This window comes from Canis lupus, chromosome 9, assembly GCF_003254725.2.
Source record: "Canis lupus dingo isolate Sandy chromosome 9, ASM325472v2, whole genome shotgun sequence".
Taxonomy (NCBI): domain Eukaryota; kingdom Metazoa; phylum Chordata; class Mammalia; order Carnivora; family Canidae; genus Canis; species Canis lupus.
Window position 1 is genome coordinate 15,162,592 of NC_064251.1, and position 22,381 is coordinate 15,184,972.

At 38.4% G+C, this 22,381-nt stretch overlaps 1 protein-coding gene across 10 annotated transcripts in view; it reads right to left on the bottom strand.

Annotated features, from left to right (window-relative positions):
• The window catches only part of TANC2 (tetratricopeptide repeat, ankyrin repeat and coiled-coil containing 2), a 369,309-nt gene that overhangs the window by 43,007 nt on the left and 303,921 nt on the right, over positions 1 to 22,381 (bottom strand). For all 10 annotated transcript variants that reach the window (XM_025436730.3, XM_049114606.1, XM_025436738.3 and 7 more), the window contains 2 exons: positions 19,890 to 20,497; positions 3,868 to 3,976 (listed from right to left, as the gene is read on the bottom strand). In XM_025436730.3, the coding sequence (XP_025292515.1) occupies positions 3,868 to 3,976; positions 19,890 to 20,497 (717 nt within the window). The remainder of the gene's footprint in view (positions 1 to 3,867; positions 3,977 to 19,889; positions 20,498 to 22,381) is intronic.

Here is a 22,381-nt window from a genome sequence, read left to right on the forward strand (position 1 = left end):
ATTTATTGATTCATGAGAGACAGAGAGAGAGAGAGAGAGAGAGAGAGAGAGAGAGGTGCAGAGATATAGGCAGAGGGAGAAGCAGGCTCCCTGGGAGGAGTCCCATGCAGGACTAGATCCCAGGACTCCGGGATCATGCCCTAAGCCAAAGGCAGATGCTCAACCGCTGAGCCACCAGGCATCTAAGGCCTGTTAATAATTTTTTTCTGTTAATAATTTTGATCATAAAACCTTATATTAGATATATGTCTAAGTACTTTTCTTTTATATATATCTATGATTCTTTTAACAATCCTGAGAGTTAGATATTGTTACCATTTTACAGATGAGAAAACAGACTGCTTAACTGAAATGGTAGAGTCCGTACTGGAATTCATGCCTTCTGACTGATGTCGAAGGATCTTTCTTCTACCCACCAGATGCCTACTTATAGCATCTTTCCTCCCGGTCATCAGTTCTGTTCTAGTAAGAAATGTTATAGAACTGAACAATCAAAGAAACATTTTAGAGGGCAGCATTTAGGGAGCTAATCACAAGAGCATTCCAAAACCCTTCTGGTGGCCAGACTCAAACCAATGAAACACCCTGCATTACAAACCAGATTGAAATATTTCTGGCCACAATTTACAAATAGCTTGCTTTCTTTTCATAGATTAAAAAAAAAATCTAAATAGCAATTAGAGGATTACAAAATAACCATAAGTGTGCAACACCAGTGGTCCTTAGGGAAGTGCAGATTGAAACTACAGTGAGATACCAGTTTGCACTAAAATGGCTACAATAAGACAGACAATATCTAACAAGTGTTGGCAAGGGCTTGAAAAAACTGGAACCCTCATACACTGTTGGTATGCAGCTTGGAAAATATATTGGTAATTCCTCAAAATGTTAAAGAGTTACTATATGACTTAGTAATTCCATCTTGGTATATTTCCAAAAGAAGTGAAGACATGTTCGTATAAAAACCTAAACACTATTGTAAATGTATTAAATGTCACTGAGCTGTTCACTTTAAAATGGATAGTTTTATTTAAAAAATAAAATAAAAAAGGGGACGCCTGGGTGGCTCAGAGGTTTAGTGCCTGCCTTTGGCCCACGGTGTGATCCTGGAGTCCCAGGATCGAGTCCCACACCGGGCTCCCTGCATGGAGCCTGTTTCTCCCTCTGCCTAGGTCTCTGCCTCTCTCTGTGTCTGTCGAATAAATAAATAAAATCTTAAAAAAAAATCAAAAAAGGGAAAAATCTATAAGCTAATGTTCACAGCAACATTATTCATAATAGCCAAAAAGTAGAAATAACCCAAATGTCCAACTAGTAAATGGATAAATAAAATATGGCATATCTACAAAACAAAATATTACTTGGTAATAAAAAGGAATCGAGTGGGGTGCCTGGGTTAGTTGGTTAAGCATCCAACTCTTGATTTTGGCTCAGGTCATGATCTCAGGGTCATAAGATCCAGCCCTGCATTGGGATCTGTGCTTAACGTGGAGTCTTGTCCTTCTCCTTTTGTACTTACCTTCTGCATGTGTGCGCTCTATCTCTAAAATAAATAAATTTTTAAGAATCTTAAAAAAAAACAAGGTATCAAGTGCTGATACTTGTTATAACACAGATAAACCCTGAAAAAATCCTCAAAGAAGCCAGACACAGAAGGCCACACAGAAAAGTCAAATCTATAGAGATGGAAAGCAGGTTGGTGGTTGCCAGGGAAGTATGAGGAGTACCTTCAAGGAGGCATGAGGTTTATTTTTAGGGTGATGGAAATGTACTATTAGTAGTGATAGTTACACAACTCCGTAAATATACTAAAAGTCACTGATTTGTATACTTAAAATGGGTTACTTTTATGGTATAAAAATTATACTTCAAAAAAAAAATTATACTTCAATGAAGCTGTTAAAAACAGAAAGAATGAAAAGGGCTCCTTAGCCAGCTGAATATCCAGAATTTCAGGTCTATAATCTTGTGCTTTTAAGGTTGTTAATGATACTATGCAACTTTTCATGAACAAAGATAAAGCAGAGAATTTAAAATTAATTGGAAATAAATATAAATTGGACTATATGTCATTGCTGATTGGGAGTTCTAAATGTACTGGTTTAATCATAGAGTCTGTCTTTGCCTTTTCATGACCTTCAACTGTAGGGACTGAAAATTCTAGTACTCAGGGAGAAGCTAAAGTGTATTGACAGGGAGCACTGTGCATTTAAAAGACCCTGAAAAGTATACCATCAGGAAAGTCATAGTCCACGTCTACATTCTTCAGCCCATGGTCATGTCATCACCATATGCTGTGCACCCGAGTATTTATGGCCTGAATCACACATGGAGCCAGTCTTATCTCAGCAACCATGTTGTCTGCAGCAACATAAGATAAAACTGTGTCAACGATAGGAGTGTGTTGTTTAAATGTAGGTTTTCGTTATTGGATATAATCACACTAGGTCAAAGAAACTTCATATCATTTATCTGGTAATGTGTTATTTGTTTATTTTACAGTGTAGGAAAGACAGGAATCAACTTCTTTGCATCTGATCCAAGGCAGATGGTGAAGCTAAAAGCTTAAGTGTTTAAAGTGGTAATGCTTAATACTTAAGTTACTTTCCTATCTAACTGAAGGATAATGATCTCAGAGTTTATAGAAGTAGCAGACACTTTTTGGTCCACTTGAAGTTGGAATGAGACACCTGGCCTGTTATTTTAGTCTCACTCTGCTCCCGCTAAGTAAGGTCACCGGGTAAAGTCATTTTTGGTACAGTGATTTGTTAGATAAGACAATTATGATTCAAATAAAGGACTTGTCACTGTGGGTTTCACTTCTGTACCTCTGCTGAACAGGTTTCTCTGGCTGTGAGCTTATATGCTGGGAAGAATTTGCTAGGCTCTTGGAGTTGCCCTTAATGCCATCCTTTTCTCTGAAGAGAACTGTTTTATCTTTAACAGTATCCCTCGGGGGAAATCCGACACAGAGAACTATTTGAGATACTTGTATTTCTCAATCCTGAGGCAGGAAAAGCACTCTGAAGAGATTGCAGGGTTGGAGGTAGCAGACGCAACAGCAAACTGTGGGCTAGAAAAACCAGGAGAACAAATTTCTTTCCTGACTTTTGTGCTTTATCCCACAACTATTATTTAGACTGTAAATTCCTTGAAATTAGGGACTTTATCTTTTTTGTTTTTGTATCCCTAGGACCTAGTACAGTGCCCACGTAAGTGCTAAATAAACAAATGAATGCATTCACAAAAAATAGGTGAATTATGTGCCATTGTCTGGATTACAAGGCTCTACTCCAGGCTTGTGAATGCCAAGAGAGAGGGATGCTGATCCTATAGAGTTCTTAAAAGTTTTGAAACTACTGGGAGAAAAATTAGGATTATAATTTGAATGAAGAAATGGGAGAAGTAGCTCAAAGAAAGGTTATTGCTGGTTCCACATAAACAATTGGAAAACCATAACATCAGGAATATTAAAATCTTTATAAAACTCTAAGAAAATTGAGAGAGTAATTGCTCTCAGTGCCTTTTTTTCAGACATTGTGAAAATCTGCTACTAATTGCTATAGCACGGCTGTCTTCAGGAGACGGTAAGTCATATATGGAGTACACATATATATGTGTGTCTACTTCTTACCTAAATGATTATACTTGTACATCTCCTGAAAAGGCCTAGCAATCTGCTAAACTGGGAGATGACAAATGTGGTTCTCTTTCCAAAGGCCTGAAGAGGAACAGGCCACAAATTTTAGGGGATGGATCAATTCTACAACAAAAAGCAGGGACTACACTGAAATGAGAGTAACTTCATACATAGTGTTAAAGAAAACCTGCTAGAGCTAGAAAGGAAAACTTAACTTCTCTAATTACCTTAAAAATGTGTGCTTTGAGGATGTGATGTCCCAGTTCAATAGTCTGCTGTCGGTTTAGTTTTCCCTCTTGGCGGGAAAACCAGAAAGCAAGTAATGTGTGACCACTCCTGCAAAGAAAAAGAGACTCATTTTAGAATTTTAATGCTCCAATTCTGCACTGGGTGGGGTATTGTTCATACCTCCAGTGAAACATTGTTTCATTCAACCAGTTTCTAAGAGAGGGGACCTGCTGCTGGGCAAATAATGGGTATTGAAAGGTCCCTAGCTTTTACCAGTCCTTTACCCAGATTACATGTGTGAATATCACAAAATGTCATTTCTAGTTGGCTTACACCCATCCCACACACAGATGGCATTAAAAGATGCATTTTTATTTTCTGTCTCTGTGAACTCCTCTTATTTTACCCGTGCTTTAAATGTCAGTGCTCCTTAGGATCTCCTTTTTGGTTCTAGTCTGTCCCTTCTACATCAGCTCATCCATCCTGAGAGCCTTCACCACCACTTGTATCTTTTTCTTAATCTAGACTTCTAAGATTTACAACAATATACACTCAACTGTTTGTTGTATTTCTCTACCTGGAGGTCCTGCAGTACCTCAAGCTCAACATGTCCCCAGATGAATTAACAACCTCTTTCCCAAGTGAAGTCTTCTTTGATCCCTTCTACCTTTCCCATAGCCAAGAAACAGGGAGTATTTTCTTTTTGGTACAAGCATTATAGATTGTGTATCTGTGTAGTAAAGTAAGTAGCACACTATTTCATGCTCTCTCCTCTACTCGACTGAAGGTTTCCTGACGGCATCCACTCCCCCATTTCTTGATAATGGATCTCCAATCTCTGAAGAAAGAGAAAACTCTCTTTTCTGCCTCTGCACGTTGTCTTATCAGCTCCTGATACTCAGAACTGCAATGGCTCTCTTGCAATCATGTGGTCATCTTGTCTGAAGATAAAGTTAACAGAAGGGTTAAACTAAGAGAACTGTGGAAATACGAAGTATAAGCCCTGACTTTATGGTATCAGAAGCTGCCCGAAGGTTGGACTTGTTATATGAAGTAACACATTTATTTGTTTAAATCTGAATTGGGAGTATTCTAGTTCTTCTAGCTCAAAGCATCTTAATGATAAATTCTTCCTTTAAAAAAGGATTTTATTTATTTATCTGAGGGTTGGGGTGGAGTGGGAGGAGGTGTAAAGGGAGAGGGGAGTGAGAACCAAGCAGACTCCATGCTGAGTGTGGAGCCTAACACAGGGCTCAGTCTCAAGACCCCAAGATCAGACCTGAGCCAAAAACAAGTCTGATGGCCCAACTGACTGCAACACCCAGGCATCTCTGATTTAATCCTTTAAATGTGAATGAATGTATGTATATATGTGTATGTATATAAGATGTGTATTTATTTCTTTTTTTTTTTTTTTTTTTTTTTTTTTTTTTTTTTTTTTTTTTTTTTTTTTTTTGTATTTATTTCTATTTACATTTATGACAGAAATTCTGAGTTATTTATATTCCCTGGAATGCCTAACACAGTATATTGCATATAAACGTTCTCAATAACATTTTTTGGAAGCAAGAGAAAATTGGGTATTAAAGAAAGGATGCCAGATCACCTTTGGGATATGGCTTCTTACCACTTTTGCTCTAGCCTATAAGAACTGCAGACACTTAGAACTGTCTCTCCTGCCCACCAGGTTAGTGGTCATTAGAAACCACCAGGTTCTTTATGTTACTGGTAACAAAACTCTTCTATTCCTTTCACTTGGAGTGCCATAGAAGAGGGAAATGAAACCATTATATCAGTTTCAAGTCTAATGAATTAATCAAAAAGAAGGGGAAAAACTGCAAGTACATTTTTGTTGATGATGTTTCCCTGAAAAGAGGCCCAAATATCTTCTGGATGATTTTCTCTCCTATTGAACACTGGCTACTCTGCCAGGTTTAACATTTGGAGATACCTCACACCAAAGTCTGAAAAACATATACATTTTAAATTTCTTCTTCTTCTTCTTTTTTTTTTTTTTTTTTTTTTTCAAGCTTCAGTATAGTATCTGAAGTCTAGGGAATGGGACAGCTTACTCAAGAATATTTACAAAGAGATTTCATTCCAAAGAGACTTCAAAAAGAAATTCTACCATGTTTTAACCTTGAGCTTCAAGAGTTTCTGAGTTCTAGTGGATGCCATTCCAACTTATTTCACTGGATAAGATCAACCATAATGGAAAGGAAGTTATTAAATTGAAAAAAAGTCTCAGAGAAGTGTAGCCTGCATGGAGTCATCGGTATCATCTGAAGGTATGAGCCCAGATTGTTTCACATTCACAAAGTCTGGGAATTGCTATTGAACTTTTATTTATCATTTGAAAGCCCAATTTAGCTGGTAGGCTATTTTAAGAGTATATTAGAAAATGACATGCAATATTTATAAAGTGCCCTATCTCAAGTTCTCAAAATCCTATCCAGTTATTAACACTGAAATTACTGTAGCCTCCCTGGTATAAGAATTATTACTTCAAGTGACTCATCCACAGATTCATCTACATAGTACTACAACCCTTGAATACAGGCCTCTGACCCACTACCTAAGCTTCAGGCCATGCCCAGCAGAGTTAAGATAAAAAACTCACATCTGACAAGGAAATGAATTAGACACAGAACTGATGTTGAACTGCTTTCATTTTACTACCATAAATAAGAATCTCTGGTAAGATGTTTGCATTTCTTTAGTATGCATTTTAGCTAGCTAGAGAGGATAGTGTTTGCTTTTGCTTTTGTTGATCTGGCACTGAGGAGAAACAGCAAGCAAAACAGATCAAGGAAAAGATGAAGTGAGAACTGTGGTTCATTTCTTTTTGGACATAGCATATCTCATTATTCATGAAAGAATGGTTCTGATTGGACTCTGAGTTTAGAGTGTTCAGGACATGAAGGAAAACAGCAATTTATGTCATATACTAACATTTCCATTTGTCCCTTACTGTTTTGATTAAGATATGGTGCCAGTGGCTAACCTACCCTCTGAACGTGTTACACTACATTTGTCTGTGTTTATTTCTATTTTTTTAAAAGATTTTATTTATTTATTCATGAGAGAGGCAGACAGAGAGGCAGAGCCATTGGCAGAGGGTGAAGCAGGGTCCCTGTGGGGAGTCTGATGCGAGACTCAATCCCAGGACCCCGGGATCATGACCTGAGCCAAAGGCAGATGCTCAACCACTGAGCTACCCAGGTGCCCCTATTTCTATTTTTCTGATTATTTGCTCACCCCCAAGCCTTACTCCTTTTGACTCCTAGCCTCGCCATTACCGGCAGCCTTGTAATTGGTTGTATTTTAGCCTTTGAACTCTTTTTCTTTTTTTCCTCCAGCAGTAGGCCCGATTGACTACCTCCCCTGGAACTCTTTTCTCTTGACATCTGTGACACCACCCTGGTACTTTTTCTCCCATTTTCTTCAGTGATGTAATTTCTTTGCTTTATTTCCCATTTCTTCTTATTTCACAGGTCTCCTGGCTTCAGCTCTTACTGCACTGACATCTCTAGCACAGACATATTGTTTTGCTTCTCTAATTGCCTACTGGATCTATCTTCCTTCAAATGATCATTCAAATAACCTGTCATATGACACTATTTGAAGTTGAAGCTTTCTGAGAACCAAATCCATTTAGGATTTCTTTATTTTTTAATATATTGCCAGTCACTCAGGTTTAAAATCTATCAGTTGTTTTCCTCTTCTCTTTATACTTTCTCTTGGATAACTGCAAGAGCCTTATTCTCTCCACTGCCTGCTCCCTGGCCCATGCCAATAATCTACAGTGCAGAAACCTGATAAAAAGTCTGCTCAAAATTCTTCACTGGCTTTATACCTCCTCCCATACATAATCTAAACTCCTTAGCATGGTATTCAAAGGCTCTCCATATGTGTCCCTTGACTATTTGTCTGTCTTTACCTACTTACCTTCTGCTTCTAATTTCAGATGGAGTAAATTATTCTAGGGTTTTATTTTATTATTTTTTAAAAAGATTTTTAAAATTTATTTATTCATGAGAGACAGAGAGAGAGAGAGAGAGAGAGAGGCAGAGACACAGGCAGAGGGAGAAGCAGGCTCCATGCAGGGAGCCCAATGTGGGATTCGATCCCAGGACTTCAGGATCATGCCCTGGGCCGAAGGCAGGCGCTAAACCGCTGAGCCACCCAGGGATCCCCTATTCTAGGGTTTTAAACACGCTCTCCCTCTGCCTATAATTCTCTTTCCCATTTAGTTCATCAGGCAAACTATTTCTTATTCTTTAAGTCTCAGTTCACACCATCTCTTCTGTGAAGCTCTCCCCGGTCCCACCAGATAGACTCAGGGGCTCCTTCCTTCAGATTCTTGTACTTGGTACACACTTTCATTACACTATCTGTCTGTACATCAGTCTTCCCACGAGATTGTATGGAGGCTGGAAGCCTTTTCACATATGTACTCCTAGGCAATAGGAATACATATTTGTAGAATGACTGAGTTAGTAATACTGTAAAGCTGTAAACTACCTTATGGTTTTAAAAATCTTTAACAGTTTTTTAGATTCTCACAAACACCAATACTATAGGCATAGGTCTAAATATTACTCCTAATATTATGGTGGAAGACGGAAATTTGGCAAGACTGAAGGACAGCTCCCAGCTCATGTGGCTGGGATCTAAGAGCTGGGATGAGAACCCAGGGTTTTCTGAGACCCAGTTCCACTAACACACTGATGAGATTAGCAACTTGATTTTTATTTCTCTGAAAAATGGACATATCTGTGTGAAAAAATCAGCCAATATAAAGAGCAATGTATTCATTTGTAATGGTATAAACCCTGAATTCTTAACATAATTAAAATCAGCAATTAATTTTGACATTTTTTGATAGGCATTTTGGGAGAGACTAGTTAAGAAACAGAGGGAACCTTCATCAGTGTCACATGATTTTAGGTATGACTGAACACAACTATGTCTTCCCTCTATAATTAAATATGATGGCAATCAAAGTCAACTTTAGTGTGGGTTTATATGTGGTGATAAAGTCCAAATGGGGGGGGGGGGCAGGGGTGCAGGCAGAATTATTTCCACATAGCTTATATATAATGAGATCATCTTGTGATTCAAAGTTACATAGCCAAGTTCCCTGACTGCATTCACAATGCTGCTTCTTCATCTCTGAAACAAATAAAAATAGGCCCATGTTTCAAATCCTAGTTCTGTCACTTAGAAGCTTTGTAATCTTGGAAAAGCTACTTAACTTCTCTATAAGACAGGAATAGTAATAATGACCTCTCAGGACTGTGGTAAGAATTAAGTGAGCTATATTAAGTGAGCTGTATTTTATATTTCTTTTATATTCTCCATAAGAACTAGCAGAGTGCTATACTTAAGGAATGAATATTAACCACACAACTATACATATTGGAAGATGACTGCATGCTCAAACAGAACTTTAATCCTGAAATGCGATACCTTTCTCTTTAACCCCAATCCTTACCCCTCCATGCCTTGACCCCAATACCTACACAACCAAAGAGAAATCCACAGATCAGGGAACAATTATTGGATATGGGTGCCATTCAATGTTAGTCAATGCAGGAAAACTTGGTAGTGTAATTTCAGGCAGAGAGGGGAGATAAAGACAGAGCTAACTGGTCCCTTAGTAATACCATAAAAGTTAAGGAAACGGTTTAATTTCTCATGTAGACCAGAGGGTTTTCAAGAGGATATTAATAAACCTTATATTCAAGACAGATTTGCTTTTAGATATTTTAGGAGAGGACCAACCACAGGTCAGAGTTGAAGACTTTTCTCCCAGTACTGTCCCCTCTCCCCTATCCTGGATGTATATATTCTGACAAAAGAGAGCAGAGGGTAGATCCTACCTCCATTCTCCTTTGCAGGCATCAGTAGGCCCCTTGATATGTATTACTGGAGACAAGTGATGCTTACCCTTGGACAATGATAGATTATAAGGCAGTGAGAAGCTACTCTTACATGATAACCCTGTTTCCCTATACCTCAAGACTTCAGAGCTATGGAGTCTTTTGGAGGAAAAAAAAAAAAAAAACCTTTATCAAGCAGGAATCACCTTCCCTTCCCTCCACCCATTTAACAGTTTGAAAACTGAAGAACAGTTGTTTTACACAAAATATATAATGGCACTGTGTTTTTCTAATAGATTTTCACTTAGTACCCCAGGGAGACAGCTAGACTTAAAGTTTCTAATTGTAGTAGGGAAACATGCTAACAAACGTTTCACTCAAATTATTTCTGGCATGGATGTTTTTTCCGTTGTTCTAATCACTGTCACTGATGTGTAGTCACAAAGATTTCATTAGCTCTTATATTGAAAGTTGACATACAACACTTTAGTATTCAGAGAAACACCACCTAGGTGTTTTGGTATTCTGTGCAGTGCTCAGATGTGATAAAGTAGTACAGTTACAGACCACTGGCAAGGCATTGCTTACAATCTAAAGCCAGCTAATCTATCTTATAATTTGGGCAGAAAAAAACATTTGCTGCTGCTGTGGGATGTCTTTACAGTATATAAGTAGATGTGGGGATTATTCAGGGAGACCTAGTGAAATTAGAATTATGGGGCAGGGAGGGATAGCTACCTACAAAAGACCTGTGCTCCCATTCACAGCCAATAGTTGTTGCTGGGAGGTGGCTACTTTGCCAGGAACCCTGCATTCACTTATTCAAGTGGGGGTCATAGATGGATATCTGGCTAATGGGATATAGGCAGAAATTATATTAATCACCTCAGACCTGGCCAAGAAAAATTTTCGCCTTTGCCTTTCATGATCTTACTTTCTCTTGTTTCTTCTTCTAATATTGCCCTTGTAAATTATTTAGTTCATCATTTTCCCCTAGTGTTTAAATTTAACTATTCTGTTTCAATGCTTCTAAGTTTCCTGCTTTATATTCTTTGACCGTGTTTGGTCCTACAACTTATTTGCTAATGACTTCCAAATCCATAACCCTGTGCTTTGATTTTTTTTCTTTCCCTATTTTTCAAAGCCACATTTCTCAACATACTTCTGCACTTTCCGTGGAGGTAATTCATTAACAACATCTCCAAAACAGAACTCACCTTCTCCCTCAATAATCCTATTATTCTTCCTCCTGCCTTTGCTCATGCTAGAAGCCCTCCTCCATCAGAATGCTCTATATTGGTCACTCCTCCATCATTCAAGATAAGTTTTAGAGTCATTTTGGAGTCCTCCACCCTCACTGACTAAACACAAAAAAAGACCAAGTGTCTATCCTGACATTGCAGGTCTTGGCATTTCTCACTTACAGTACCGCTAAGTCTCATAACTAGTATCCCTACCTGCACTCTCTCCTCTTCTTCAACCCACCTTCCATACATCACTTGTCAGAGCTACTTTTCACATCATCAGAGTCACTTGATCATTGTCTCCTCCTCCATAAAAAGTTACAGAGACTCCCTATTACCTACAGAATACACTGTGAAGTCTTAAACATAGCAGTCAAGGCCTTTTTGTCTAGTGATACTTCCATTTATTCTTTCTGATCATGTGTCTTATCCTCTAATCACATCTTCTCACCATTTCCCAAAGGCAATCCCTATCTTCACACTTGCTTTTGCTCCTGCTATGACCTTTTCTTGCCTGCCTACAGTGGTCTCCCACTCCAGCTCTGTTTCATGGGATCAACTCATCCTTTAAGGCTCAACTTGAGTGTCATCTGTTCTGCAAAGTATCTCCCCTTGTCTAGGTTCCCAGGGTACTCTGTATTATGGCACTACTGTTGGTTGCTTGGGTCTAACTTCCCTTTAGAAGATGATGGCTTTAGTGTCAGGAGGTGTCTCTTTCATCTAAGTTTCTCTAGTGGATAGCATGGTCATTGGTGTAAAGTAGAAGTTCAATAAACATTTCATCAATGAATACATGCTAAGCAGATGGGCTCAAGGAAAAGCAATACAAGCACTTGCAGATTCGCTTTCTAATTCATTAACTCACTTTTGTCTAGAATTTGCAGGCATCTCTATTGCTACTGTTTGTGAAATGAATTTAACTATTAACTCAAATATTGAGAAGAGATTGACAATCCTGATCTTTTTCACTTTTCATCTTAAAAATTCTGCCTGCAGCCACACTTTGGTGGTTGCTGCCTTACAGTCTGCTTCTTGTTATCAAATTTCAGCAAATGGCACCCACACATCTTTGCAAAAATTTCTTCTAATTTTAGCTTATTAGACAGTAACTGCTTTGGCATGTTCTTGTCATGGTTTTCTCATGGAACCTGAATACAAAACACACTTCTAGAAAGCTTGTCCTAATGTTTCATATTCAATGTGGAAGTGAAATGAAAGAGCCTGTTCAAAGTCAACCCTAAATAGTAGACTGTAAAGGTAAAGTGTGCCAAAGATATACCTTTGTAGAAATGAGTGGAGCAGCATTATTTCTTTTTAAACATGGAAGCTGGATAGAAATTTCCTGCTTTCTTCCACTTAGCTCCACAGTTTCCTATAGCCCTTCTGTACTGTTAATGCATCATTGGCCTGAAGAATATGGACACCTGTCCTCTGACAATAAAGTCTTTAGGCAGTTGGCAGGGATTCATGAAGCAAAAGAGCTATGACTCCATTGAATTGTCACAATTTAAAACAATAACAGCAGGCACTGAAGATTTATCACTTCTCTCTTCCTCCCCCCTATTGCTCAGCTTATTGTTTATACTTCTAACATAGCACTCTCCCTTGATTTATAGCTAGTTATAAATGTATCTGTTAAAACAACTAACCTGTTAAGTCCTGGTAGACAAATCTAACTTACATTTGTATCCTCTGCAGTCTTTAACACAGTCTTGAAAATAATTTAATAACTGTTCCTTGAATCCTTGCTGAAATGCATGACTTCACTTATTCCTGACACATAGTGACAGAGTGAATAAAAGACACTGTCTCTTGAATTGTCAGAAGAGTTTCTCAAATATTTTTAGTTGCAATCTTAAAATTAGTACCACTTATCATTTCTTTGTTTATTTAATTCATTAAAAAAATATTTACTGAGTGCTTACTGTGTACCAGGTACTGACTGTATTAATCTCTATGAAGATCAATGTGAGCATGATAGAAAAGGTTCCTGTCCTCATGAACTCACTCACATTCTAGGGGGGAAAATGGACAATGTAAACAAGTGTTCACACATAACAAATTAATAATAGTGTGACAACTGTTAGAAAGGAAGTATATAGGTTGTTATGATAAAGAAAACAAGGACGGACTTACTTATATAAGGTGCCAAGTGGAAGTCTCTCTGAGGAGATGGCATTTTAAGCTGAGATCTGAAGGAGGAGTGAGAGAGATCTTGCCATGTGATGAGCCAGGGAAAGTGAGCTCCAGATGGCGGGAATTGTTAAGTGTGAGGGCCCAGAGGTGGGAGAGAGCTTATCAAGTTCTGGGAATTAGCAGACGATCAGTTATGACCAGAATATCATGAATAAGAGAGAGAATGAATGAGCTCAATTTAAAAAGGTAGGCAGAAGATATCTTTGTTATAACAGGCCTTTGAAGTAGCCATTAAATGATTTTTCAGAAGGAGGTTATTTGTGTGGATTTACGCTTTAAAAAAAAATTACTTTGGATGCTGTTGGAAAATGGACAGAGGGGAGGCTCTCCCTGCTTAGGAGGCTAACACAGTTCATGTGAGAACCTAGGGTGTGGTCCGTAGGGGTGGAAGTAAGTAAGTGAATACTTACAAGTAAAATTTGAATGGGTCGAACCAACTGGATATGCTGATGCTGAAGTGAATACATGTCTCATAGCTGTGGGTCTTATGGTTGAGAAGATAAAAGGCTATTAATGCTGACTTTACCAAATGTGGAGATCTAGCTGCTTTTGAGTCTCTAGAGACAGCTGAGTAAGTTGCTGTACTCACAAAAAAGAACTTGTCCTGTCATGTCCCCCTAAGTTGGCAATAACTACTTCTGAATGCTATGCCATTAATCTTGGTTTGACAACCTTGGAAAGCCTCTGGGATTCTCATCTTTTCATTCAGCTAGTATTGCTTCAGAGAGACTCATTAATAGGACAAATTGGCCTCTATTTCCTATGCTACTTTCAGGACCAAAACTTTTCCTTAATCACTTTCTCTAGTTCTCTCCATTTCAGATTTTTTAAAAAAAGATTTTATTTATTTATTCATGAGAGACAGAGAGAGAGAAAGAGAGAGAGAGAGAGAGACTGAGAGGTAGAGACACAGGCAGAGGGAGAAGCAGGCTCCCAAGCAGGGAGCCTGACATGGGACTAGATCCTTGGTCTCTAGGATCAGGCCTTGGGCTGAAGGTGGCACTAAACTGCTGAGCCACCAGGGCTGCCCCTCCATTTCAGATTTTCAGAATTTGCTATTCAGGGCACACCCACTTAAAAGAAATCTGTACCTATCTGTCTGTCTGTCTGTTTCTCTCTCTATATATATACACACACAAACACATACACACACACACACACACAAATTTTAAACATATAAAGCAATTATCACTTTCTTGTAGCAAAACCAAAAGAAGAGAGTACAAATCCTTTCTGTGTTTTCTTTAGTTGACTCTTCTGTATGCCTTCCAAATCATAAAACAATGCTCTCTCTCTAACCCATAATACTTCTCTGTATATTTATTAACTTAGCAAATTTCATAAGAGTTTTTATGACAGTAAGAATACTAGCTTTTTCTAAACTTAATTTTGGATTTGGAAAAGGAAATAAAGTGTTATGTTGCCCATCTTCAAAGGTATAAGAGTTTTAAAGATGGGAACAGTTTGCCTATTTGACTAATAGATGTGGGTCCCCCGATTTATACTGCCATCTGATTTACAAACAAATTTGTAAAGTTGAAGGACATTCATGCAATTGGCAAACTGGACACAGTCCAAGATACACATTAGATATTATCTAATTTCTCTCTTGCATTAAATCACAAAACTATGACCTTAGGTCACTAGAGTAATACCTCAGATATGAGTCCTACATTTTTCTTGATACCAATAGGGAGTTAGAAACTGAATTAGATAATAAGAAAAAAATTATTGGCGAATTAGACAAATCTCTAATAATATTATGCATCAATGAAATCTCTTCTTCAAAATTACACATCCAAATTTGACATCAGAAGACCAATTTCTCCTCAGTGATAGAAAGGAATTAAAAGTATAGCAGATGCAGATCCAGCACAGAGATTAGAAAGTTAGTATTTCAAGGCAGGTAAGATCCTCTACTAATAGTCAAGTGCTAGTAAAGGATGTTTGGTATACCATCTTTTTCCTTGCTGTGATTCTAACCTCCTAAGGGCTGATGTAGTTCCAGACCCTTTTTTCCTTCCCATGATCCATCACTTTGCTGACTTCTTTCCTAATGCTTTTAGAAAGCAGAACTTATTCCCAATTTAACTGTTGTGGAAGCCTGCAATGGCTATCAGCAGTAACCTAGAATTTGTGCTTCAGAGGTCAAAGTTAAACATCATCCTTCCTGGAGGCTCATGTTTAGATTAAAACAAACAAAAAGAATCACCTTAACCCTGCAATTTACCATTCTGTGGTTATTTCAGACCCATGTGTTCTAGAAGAAGCCAGGCTGTGCGGGTCCTCTGCATAGAGTTAGATTTCCTTTTTAAGGGGAATGCCTTCTTTTTTTTTCTTTTTTTTTTTTTTTCTTTTCTTTTTTTTTTTCTTTTTTTATTTTATTTTATTTTATTTATTTATTTATTTTTTTATTGGTGTTAGGGGAATGCCTTCTTTTTGCCTTAGGCAAATTGCTTCTTCTCTGACAGTCTGCTCTGTGGCATGCATTTTGGAGCATCAGGTCTCCAATGTGTAATTCATAGACAAACATGACCAAAATAATTAGGAAAGATCTCAACAGACCATGTATTGTAAGATATCAACTCTAGTCACAGAGTCAAGTAAGTATTCAACTACCCCCACAGGATCTGTGTAGCTCTTCCCCCTTTTCATCCGCCATAAAGTTTGCTTCTCTTAGTTTGAGGAAATCACATCAATCCAAATTAGGGTCCCAAATCATAACTTCATTAGGTCACATCAGCTCAGTACTCAAAAGTTCACAAGCCTCATGTGTTTTATTCAAAGTTAAAAATATGGTAGCTGAGTCTTCTGATCTTTAGATAAAAATCTTACATATATATTCCTATATAAAAATGTTGATCTGTGAGCTGTTCCTATGGAAGGAGAGGCTAGATACTGTGAAGACAAAGATAGTGAAGAAAGAAAACAAAAAAGAGTGGGGGTTCATGCAGGGCTAGCCTAACAACTGAAGAAATATTAAACAGTACAGGGCCAGCAGCCCCCAACTGTTTACTCTCCCAGCCTCAAATTTCAACTATCAAAGTCATCAATAGGTTAGATAATAAAGACTGATGACTTCTTTTCTCAAATGCCTACTGAAATGCACAAGTTGCTTCAAATGGGTTTGCAATCTACCTCTTATTAGTATAATAGCAGAGATTAGTTTATAAGATTAGGGAGTTAATCTGATATCTCAATGCCCAAGGGAATAAAATATAAACTAGATTTATTTCAGAGTAGGACAGGATATGACAGTGATGAATAGTGGGAAATGGAAAGAATAAGGTGGTAAGATCTAAGGTTTCTCAGGGCTTCAAAAGGCATTTTTTCATCCAGAATGCAAATCCAAAAATTTAGAAATTCTGATGTCATAAAAATTTTTTCAGTGATGCTTTGCTTATAGCTTGATACCCACCCCCCCACACACACACCCTCACAGTCCTGTTACCAAACTGAGAAAAGACATCTATAACTCATCTCTTTCTGTGACAGTTATATGTTTATGCAACATTAGGTCATTCTCTATGGGATGTCAGTTCTCTGACATCCTGGGAAACAGGCCATCTGATATTTAAAATAAGGAAAACTTTATCTCAGTTGTAGCACTGACCTCTGGCTCAGCTATTTCCTCTTTCCAGCACCATCTTCAGATTATTGACTCTCTTCAGTTTAACAGAAGTACCTCTGTGGGTGGCCTATTTCTGATGAAGATCAACTACTTTTTGGCTTCAGGATAGAATATTCTCATCTGTGTCTAATTCCCTAATAAGGTCAGCAAGTTCAGGGTGAACAAGAAAGTGTTGAAAGCCCAGGAAAATGGACTAGAAGAGGCAGAGATGTTCTGTTGTCTCTAAGAGTTCTCCTTATACTGAGACAGGCCTGTCAGCACTGGGTCACACAGTGTGATTTCAGAGGCACTGAGTTGGTCTCTCTGGTCTAGTGAAATACATGTGATGCTCTAGAAAGAAAATGGGGAGAAACAGGAGAGCAGATGGGGAATGTACAGGAAGCAGGGGCTGAAGGCCACAAAGACAAACCCTGCTTTGAAAGCGTTCTGCTAATCAGACTTGCCTGAAATGGAAAGCAATTACAGCCAGTTTCTTTGAAAGGCCAGCTTGGGCTTTGCCAACAGCATTAAATTCTTAGTGAATTTCCATCTCATTGACCCAGGGGGCCTCGAACTCTGAGATCAATACTTTAGTAACAAAGCTGGTGCCAGACAGTGCTGGGTAGAAGGCTGAATTCCAACTGAAATGAAATGTAAGGAAGCTTTTGTGATAACTCCTGGTCCTACTATTTTACTCTCTGTGTCATTAAGTGATATATGATGATCCCTCAGCAGCTCCATGTGTTATTCAATCACCAGGGAACAGACTACATAGCATCTGAAGTTAGAAGTGTTTGCTTGTCCCAGTGTATCAGTTTGTTGCCAAAATGCTTCTAGTTAATAAATCATGTTGAGAAGGTAAGCCTGTAAAGTCATGATATGACTGCAAAACACCGTATTTTCTCCTTTTAGAGTCCCTAAGGTTTCATCTGTTGTAAAGATACTGTTAATTCAGTGGTAGCCTGCTGCCTTGGATCTCAGCATTCAATTCTCTGAGATGTTGCAGGAAGAAAGAGAGCAGATCAACCAGCAAAGTTTCTCTGGAAACTGATTTCAAAGTGTTCATGAGGCAATTCTAGATTGGTCTCTTTTTATTTAACATTTGGTTGCCAACTCCATGAATTAACTATTGTAGCAGTACTAGTGAGATTTATAGTAAAACACTCTTGGGAATGCCATATAATTCACAAAGAACTCAGACTCAAGTTTGTTGTTGTTTTGTTTTTTAAATCTTGCACCCCTACTTGACGAGATGAGCTCTGGATGTTATACTATATGTTGGCAAATTGAACTCCAATAAAAAAATCTGTGCCCCTGAATGCTAATAGCAGAAGACTACTACTGCTTATCCAATTAGCTACAGGATGTAGTTAAGGTGTATCTAAAGGGTCTATTACTCCAAAGGTGGGGAGAAGGAGGGACATTCCTTGAACACTTTCTTTGTATTCTGTACTATTTTAGGTATTATACTACATGACCTCATTTAGTTCTGAACTTTAGGAATTATTATTATCTCTTTTACATAGATAAGAAAATTGTCTCAGAAACCTAAACTCTCCAAAGGTCACAGTTCCTAGAAGAAACAGGATTTATATGCAAGTAATGACTCAAAAATCCATGTTCTTTCCACTACAGCTTGTTTCTTTAAAAGTTTCTACCTCAGGGAAAATACCACAAAATCTACTGCCTGGCTTAATATCTTTATCAGAATCTGGAACTAATTTTCTGACGAACTGGCATGGAGTAGGCTAAGCAGCATGCCCATAAGCACAGTTGTGTCTAATAAGGCTGGGTGAAGAACACGTCAGGAGAGAAATAAAACCCCAGCATGATCAGAGAGGTTTAGTCTCTCTGATAAGTCATGGACAGAGGCACAGTCACATCTGGTCTCTCTTCTTTATGAGCCAGAATAAGCTCTGCTCAGGCCAGCTATGCTGTTGGTGTCTTCTTCCAGTAAGTCAGAGGTATATCTGCTTTTGAAAACACCAACTTTGTTAAAGGAATAATTCTTTTAAAAAGATAGTATGGAGTAGAAAGCACACCCCTCTAGGATTCTAGAGATCTAGGTTCTACCCAAGAGAACAGGAAACAGTTTCACACTACTCTGGTTTGTTGAGCTGAGAAAGATCACCAAATCAGAGTCAAGCTCATCAGGCAGGAATGCTGGGCATGCACGGTTGCAGGGCAGGGGAGTGATGGTACATACTACATGTTTGCCATTCTTTTTTTTTTTTTTTTAAGATTTTGTTTATTTATGAGAGAGAGAGAGAGAGAGAGAGAAAGGCAGAGACGTGGCAGAGGGAAAAGTAGGCTCCATGCAGGGAGCCCCATGTGGGATTCCACCCCGGGTCTCCAGGATCACGCCTTGGGCTGAAGGTGGAACTAAACCACTGAGCCATGCAGGCTGCCCTGCCATTCTTTTTCTAGTCCTTCCTTCTTTCCCCCACCTTTTAACTTGATGACTTCCAGCACTGATTTAGCATCTTAAGGCCTTTGTAAAAGGGGATATTTGTAAAATGGGAACCATGGCACCTTATTCAACTATAGGGAGGGCAGCTAGGCCACCTGATCTCTTCAAGTCCGTTGTAGCTGTGAGGTTTAAGATTCTGTTTTCCAGCATAAACCTTATCACACTGGCTGGACTTTAATGGGGTTAGTCACTGGTGGCTTTAAAATTGGTATGGCTTTTAAAGGGGCAATTACAATTTTAAAATGATTCTACTCTAAGTCAGAGATTAACAATGTTATCAATTCTTTCTTCATATCTGAAGAACACTGAGGAAATCTGTGAAAGGGCTAAATTAATTATAGCCTGGGTTCACTAGCACAGAGAAAATTATTTAGGAATGTACAGGAATGTAGGAGAGTATTCTAAATATCCATACAGATTTTAAGTCTTACGGAAATAACAATGTGAAAAAATAAATTAACTTCATTAAAGCCCTGTCTTGAAAGAAACAGAGATGATGTTTCCTTCGTGTGAAATGTTCAATGAAGAACACTTCTCATGGCTTTCAATACCCATGCTCCATGCAATTAATACAAAATAGGCTCAGAATTGCTTATTATACAGGTCTGTGGCTTACCTGGGATCACAGAGAAATTTGGTTTTCTCTCCTTCTTCTCTCCAGATAAGCCATTCTCGAAAAGAAGGATGTACAAACATACGAGTCATGTCTCTGCGCTTGATTAGGAACATGGAGAGGTTCTCCATTCTCTGCTGAAAATCCTCCCATTCTAGGGTGCCTTCAATGCTACCAGCATTGATGGCCTGGAAGATATGTTCATCAGTCAGTGGGTGTAGAGAGGCTACTGCCACATTCAGGAGAGGCATCACCCGGTCAAAGGAAGACTGGGTTGGGAACTTCATATTGCACTGGAGTAAATAAACCTCAGAGAGCGAAACAGGAACTACTTTGTAGCTAGAGCTCTTTAACACTAGATAGCCTTTCTCTATGAGGTCAAATGTGAGTTTCAGGTATAGATAGGACCCCTGACTGAGGGTCTTGAGGTGAGAACTGAGTTTGCCAAATGTAGTATTGTCCATTTTGCCATTAAGTGAAATGTTATTCTGGATCTCTGAGCTGCTGTGTATCCGGTGCAGGATGTAAGCCTGCAGGTCCTGGTCTATGGCTTCATTCTCTTCTAGTCGATCCAAAAAAATCCTATGGAAAGGCAGCAGCTTGGTAATTTCCTAAAACAGATGGAGAGAGAGAGAGAGACAGAAAGACCTTCAGTTTCCCCTAACTCTTGTGATACACTATGAGGTCCACACATTTATTCTAAACTTCCAAGTGGCCAAAGAGGGAAATATGATCAAGTACTAGTATCCATAGGTTAAAACAAATATGTTGCACAGATGGGACACAATTTTTTTCCTTAATATTGAGACTTGGGATCATTTTTTAGAGGTCTTCATAAAGGGTACTTTAGGAGTGATTTAATTGTCAATATTCTAAATAACACTCCTTACATAAATAGAAAATGGAATGCCATGTAATTTTGTAGTTGTTGTCATTTTTCTCAGTGTTAACAATGGCATAAAGTCAAAGCACAATTCAGTAAGAGAAATGCATAAGGACTCAAAACAATGTCATATAAAAACGTACCTTTCTAACCTTCCTAATAAGATGACTACATTTTAATGCAGACTTTTTGGAGATGCCTTATCCCAGAGGAATACTTCTAATATGCTTGGTACCTTGGTGATCTGCTCGGAAATTATACTGGGGAAAGGTGTTAGGGCTTTATGGTTACTTATACTCTGGATTCTATCTTATCGGCATGCAGACTTTGGTCCTGTAAGTATCCACCTTCTTCTGCATCAATTTCTTCTTCTCTTTTGGATCACATAGATGAATGACACCACAATTCCTCCCCTCAGCTACTATCCTAAATCTCTGTCCCCATTTTTAGGAAACTTCACAGAAGAGTTCTCCCTCCCTACTTCTTATCTCTTATTCCTCCTTCCCATCGTCCTCTATTTGTTGCAATCAGACTTCAAACACATCACTTCATTGAAATGGTTCTTGTCAAGGTTTTATGTAAACTTTACCTTGACAAAACCAATAATCGTGTTTCAGGGCTCATCTTCCTCAGCCTCTCAGCAGTGTTTCACAAGGTGATCATGCCTTCTGAGTCATTTTCTGTAGCTTAGTTCCACAGTAATACTTTCATTTTACTCTTAGCACACTGGCCACTCCTACCAGTCTTTTTAGCTGGCTCTTCTTTCATTTCTCAGGGCATTCAGGGCTGGGGTCTCTACTCCTTTCTCTTCTTTAGCCATTCTTACTCCCTACAACAGCTTCTTTGGTCCATGGTTCTAAATATAATCTATCTGGGGATGAGGCCTAACCTGTGTTTCTGGCTTAGTCCTCTCCCCTGAGCTCTCATTGCATACTTCTGTCTACTTGACATTGACATTGTGATGTAGCATAGACAAACTTAACATGACCAAATCAGAACTAATGAATTTTGCCCAGTGCCACAAAACCTTTCTGTGTCAATAAACCATATTACCACCAACTTACTACCAAATTACAGGTCTTTGTGATATTTTTCTTTTCCTCATTCTGGCATTTACCCAGTTGCTCACCATGTTTCACTTTTGAATCTTCTATCTTACCCCACATTCAGCCCATCATTAAGTCCTTTTGATTCTCCTTCAAAGTATAGTTCAAGTATGACCACATCACAGGGTCTCTACCATTACCACTCTAGTGTAAGTCACCATCACCTTTCTCCTGTACTTCTGCTCCTCTTCTTGATCCCTTACATTTTATGATCTTTATGGCCAGCAGCCAAAGGAATCTCTTAAAATGTAAAGCAGATAGCATTACTTTGCCAGGCTCCTTGGAGAGGGCTTTCCCATTGCCTTATCAAAAATAACTATCATCTCCATTTATCCTTTTATATCTATTTTATTTGTCTTCATAACACTGATACTACCTAAAATTTTAATATATGTTTAATTTTTCACTTAGTTTTTATTTATGTTCCTCACTGGAATATAAGCTTTATGAGGGCAGGGATATAGTCTGCCTTGTTCACTGTTGTATCTTCAGCTCCTAGAAAGTGC